The 4,907-nt window shown below is 44.5% G+C and overlaps 1 protein-coding gene across 1 annotated transcript in view; it reads left to right on the top strand.

The window, feature by feature from the left end:
- The first annotated feature begins 1,798 nt into the window (after positions 1-1,798).
- The window catches only part of LOC117941216 (formin-like protein 2), a 14,113-nt gene continuing 11,004 nt past the window's right edge, over positions 1,799-4,907 (top strand). The window contains exons 1-7 of the mRNA XM_034866303.1: positions 1,799-2,477; positions 2,786-2,869; positions 3,235-3,315; positions 3,480-3,556; positions 3,812-3,895; positions 4,072-4,209; positions 4,650-4,776. Coding sequence (XP_034722194.1) covers positions 2,361-2,477; positions 2,786-2,869; positions 3,235-3,315; positions 3,480-3,556; positions 3,812-3,895; positions 4,072-4,209; positions 4,650-4,776 — 708 coding nt within the window. The 5' untranslated portion in view covers positions 1,799-2,360. The remainder of the gene's footprint in view (positions 2,478-2,785; positions 2,870-3,234; positions 3,316-3,479; positions 3,557-3,811; positions 3,896-4,071; positions 4,210-4,649; positions 4,777-4,907) is intronic.

Consider the following 4,907-nt stretch of genomic DNA (forward strand, 5'->3'; position numbering starts at 1 on the left):
GGGGGGGGGGGGCATGTCGCCTGCATCATTACATTAGAAAAGAAAAAAAACCTAAGCCCGGGAACAGCTTGCAAACGTTACATTTCTAAAAAGCAACAGCCAATCACAGTTGGCCATCCTAAATTTAAAAATAAAGTCTAAATTATTCATAAAAAATCAACTTCATAATAAAGTATTTGTAAGTGAAGTTAGCATGGAGAAGGAAGAGTTTTCTCCTCTTTGTAGAGTAACTGTCCGGTAATTTAAACAGTTAATCTGCTAATTGAAATGCCCGCCTTCACTCGGCGGTGAAAACACACTCTCTTTGAAGTTTCTTTGAAGTCGACACAAACACACAAAACTCACCGAAAAGTCTCCGTTTCTGTCTCCAGACTTTCACCGAAATATCTCCGTTAGTATCTCCTCAGCTCCAGCGGGCGGCGGCTCATTTTGGTCCGAGAACACGGTAATTTAGGGCGGGAGAATCTTCTGCTCTGCCGCACGGCCGTTTCACCTTCTGATTCAGCGGGTCTGAAGTTACAGGGCCGGGAGGGGCGGGGCTATATAAAGGAGATCTACGGAGGCCCAGAGGGGGCGGGGCCATTTACAGAATGTGACAAAGACATTTTTTAAAAATAGCCTACTGTTTAGAAATATGTTACATATAATCAGTTATATGTATAATTGTAAGTAATTAATGAGTTCATTTAAACAGAACTTCTAACCTTTACCTGTCTTTAATATTAAGTAAAAATAAAAATTTCTCTTTTAACAACAGTCAAAACGAGCTTTACACAAAACAGGAAACTATCAATAAAACTATCTTTATTCAAATAAATTCATAACAATAATATCCACTAATGATATTATTAGAGTTACACTTGAGGTTTTTTACTAATAATTTACATTTTTAACCATTTCAATGTTTAAAAAAATATATTTCTAGATGTAGTTAAAATAACAATGTGTATCACATGTGCACCGTTAATGTCAATTATCCACGGAACCAAAATATAGAATATCGTAGAATAGAAGAGAACTATTGAACTACTTCATGAGAACTATGGAAATATAGTGGAATAGAAGAAAACAATAGAAGACAACTAACACAAGCATCCTGCAGAGAGCTCTAACATTGAAATGTAACCTGCAGTAACACAGACATCCTGCAGAGTGCTGCTCCAGCATCATGAATTATTTACTATTATTATTATTATTATTATTATTATTATTAAAATAAAAAGTACGTTTTAAACATGTGTGTTGTATATAGTCATTCAATAATGAGTTAGAAATATCTGAATAATACCCTATGTATATGTATAATAGTATTAATGTGATTGCGGAAGGAGCAGAAGGTGCATTGTCTCTATGAAAGAGAGGGTGGGGGGAGGGGGAGAGGGGGGAGAGGGGGGAGAGGGAGGGACAGAAACCTCCACACACAGAGAGAGAGGGAGAGAGACATCCACACACACACACACACACAGGAAGAGAGAGAGAGAGAGAGAGAGAGAGACATCCACACACACACACACACACACACACACAGGAAGAGAGAGAGAGAGAGAGAGAGAGACCGCCATACACAGAGAGAGAGAGGGAGAGAGACATCCACACACACACACACACAGGAAGAGAGAGAGAGAGAGAGAGAGAGAGAGACCTCGGTACAGAGCGAGAGAGAGGGAGGCAGAGACACCTTCACACACAGAGAGAGAGGAAGGGAGAGAGATCTCCACACACAGAGAGAGAGAGGGAGTGAGACATCCACACACACAGAGAGAGAGAGAGAGTGGAGACAGACCTCCACACACACACACACACAGAGAGAGGGAGGGCAAGAGACCTCCACACACACACACACACACAGAGAGAGAGGGAAACAAAGAGGAAGAGGCCGACTGACTGACTGACTCTCTCTTTCTTTCTTCATGTGGGGGAGGAGAGGGGGAGGATTAACCGGCTCATCTGCCGCACGCGCTAACACACACAACAGACCCACATTTCATTAACACACACACCGACAAACAAACACACACACACACACACACACGGACACAGCCGCGGCGCCGTAGAGCTTCATCTGGATCAGCAGCATTACAGCAGCGGATGAGACAAAGAGACGAGAGGACGGGAGGAGGAGAGACATCTTCGCCGCGTGACGGGAGACAGGCAGAGAGAGAGAGACAGGTTACATACAGACAGACAGGTTGCAGAGACACAGAGAGAGAGAGAGACAGGCCTTCTCCACCCCGGCGGCCCATCTGTCTGTCTGTCTGAGCCGTGATGGCGGTCCACATGCTGACAGTCTGTGTGTTGTTGTAGGTGGGTGTGTTCACTGTGTGTGTGTGTGTGTGTGTGTGTGTGTGTGTGAGTGAGAGATGGGAAACGCAGAGAGCATGGAGAGCCAGCTGGCGGTGATCCGGTCCAGAGCCGCTCCGGTCCGCCTGCCGATGCCGGACCCGGCCGAGCTGGAGGAGAGGTTCTCCATCGCCCTGGTAACAACACACACACACACACACACACACACATACACACAAAGACACACAGGATACAGCAGGTAGGCATGTTGAGAATAAAAAGATATTCATATTTTATCTGATAGTTTCTGATTATTATTGTTATTATTATTATTATTATTATTATTATTATTATTATAATAATAATTATTATAAAATAATTATTATTAATAATAATAATATTCTACACGGAGATTTGGGTCACTAGAAGCAACCTTTTAAAATAAAACATAACGGATCCTTCAAAATAAAACAGGACACTGACCCACCAGTTGTGTGGGTTTCAGAACTCTATGAACTTGCCTCCCGACAAGGTGCGTCTGCTGCGTTCCTATGACAACGAGAAGAAGTGGGAGCTGATCTGTGATCAGGTGGGTGCTGTTAATAAAGTTTTTAGAAAATATATTAATTTTTCCCTAAAACCGTCTCTACATTACAGTATCTTGGGTTAGGGTTTACATAGGACGTAGTTCTGCCATCTTGGGTTAGGGTTTACATAGGATGCAGGTCCGCCATCTTGGGTTAGGGTTTACATAGGACGTAGTTCTGCCATCTTGGGTTAGGGTTTACATAGGACGTAGTTCTGCCATCTTGGGTTAGGGTTCACATAGGACGTAGTTCTGCCATCTTGGGTTAGGGTTCACATAGGATGTAGTTCTGCCATCTTGGGTTAGGGTTCACATAGGATGTAGTTCCACCTGTCTGTGTGTGAATGTGTTTGTTTGTCTGTGTGTAGGAGAGGTTCCAGGTGAAGAACCCCCCCCACACCTACATCCAGAAACTGAGAGGCTTCCTCGACCCGGCCGTCACCCGCAAGGTGAGACTGCAATGTCATCACGAGTTCCTGCGATGTCATATTAACATCACAGGAAGTCCAGTCAGAGCATCATCACTTCCTGTTAATTAATAGATGAAAAGACTGGACTTCCTGTCCAACCAGATTTCAAAATAAAACATGAAAACCTTGTTTTGTGTCTGTAGAAGTTCAGAAGAAGAGTTCAGGAGTCGACTCAGATGCTTCGAGAACTTGAGATCTCCCTTCGTACGAACCACATCGGGTACATGTCTGTATGACTGTCTGTCTGTCTGGGACCTGCCTGTCTGTCCATCTTTCTTTCTGTCTGTCTGTCTGGGACCTGTATGTCTGTTTGTCTGTCTGTCTGTCTGTCTGTCTGCCTGCCTGCCTGCTGGCCTGTCTGTCTGTCTGGGACCTGTCTGTCTCTCTGGTAACCTGTCTGTCTGGTAACCTGTCTGTCTGGTAACCTGTCTGTGTATTTGTCTGACAACCTGTCTGTCTGCTTGTCTGTCTGTAGGTGGGTCAGAGAGTTTCTGAACGAGGAGAATCGAGGTCTGGATGTTCTGGTTGAGTATTTGTCCTTTGCTCAGTACGCCGTCACGTGAGTTAATTAACTAATTATTATTAGAATGAACCAATTATTATTATATTATAATGAACTATTATTATTATTATAGTTCATTATTTTAATTAACTAGCCCTAACTAATTATATGAATTCAATTGTAGATTAAGATTCATAGAACCTAACGCTAATTATAAAGATCTCTGTTTTCAGGTTTGACGGCGAGCAGTCGGACGCCGGCGGCGACGTCTCGTCCATCGACTCTCCCTGGAGTCGCTCCATCGAAGATCTCCATGGCGACTGCAGCCTGCCGTCGCCCTCGGTTGCACGCGCCGCTCGCCATTCCATCAGGTACGCTAACGCTACAAAGAGCCATTAGTTAACCTCTCCATCAGGTACAACATGCTAACCCTAACGCTACAGAGAACCGTTAGCTAACCTCTCCATCAGGTACGACATGCTAACCCTAACGCTACAGAGAACTGTTAGCTAACCTCTCGATCAGGTACGACATGCTAACGCTACAGAGAACCGTTAGCTAACCTCTCCATCAGGTACAACATGCTAACGCCACAGAGAACCGTTAGCTAACCTCTCCATCAGGTACAACATGCTAACGCCACAGAGAACCGTTAGCTAACCTCTCCATCAGGTACAACACGCAGAAACACCTCAGCCAACGATGGCTCAATGATGTCTCCACAATGTCTTGACAATGTCTCGACAATATCTCTGACGCTGTCTTGACAATGTCTTTACAATGTCTCTACGATGTTTCTGTGTGTTGGCAGCTCGGCGATGGTAACTCGCTCCAACACTCTGCCGAGTCGGCGGACTTTGAAGAATTCGCGACTCGTCTGTAAAAAAGACGACGTCCACGTCTGCGTCATGTGCCTAAGAGCCATCATGAACTACCAGGTATGAACTACCAGGTACCCCTAATCCCTTACCCTTTACCCCCTTACCCTTTACCCCCCTACCCCCTAACTCCTTTTCCCCCTTTACCCCCTTACCTTTTACCCCCTAACCCCCTAACCCCTTACCCTTTA

Source organism: Etheostoma cragini, unplaced genomic scaffold (assembly GCF_013103735.1).
Source record: "Etheostoma cragini isolate CJK2018 unplaced genomic scaffold, CSU_Ecrag_1.0 ScbMSFa_4657, whole genome shotgun sequence".
Classification (NCBI taxonomy): domain Eukaryota; kingdom Metazoa; phylum Chordata; class Actinopteri; order Perciformes; family Percidae; genus Etheostoma; species Etheostoma cragini.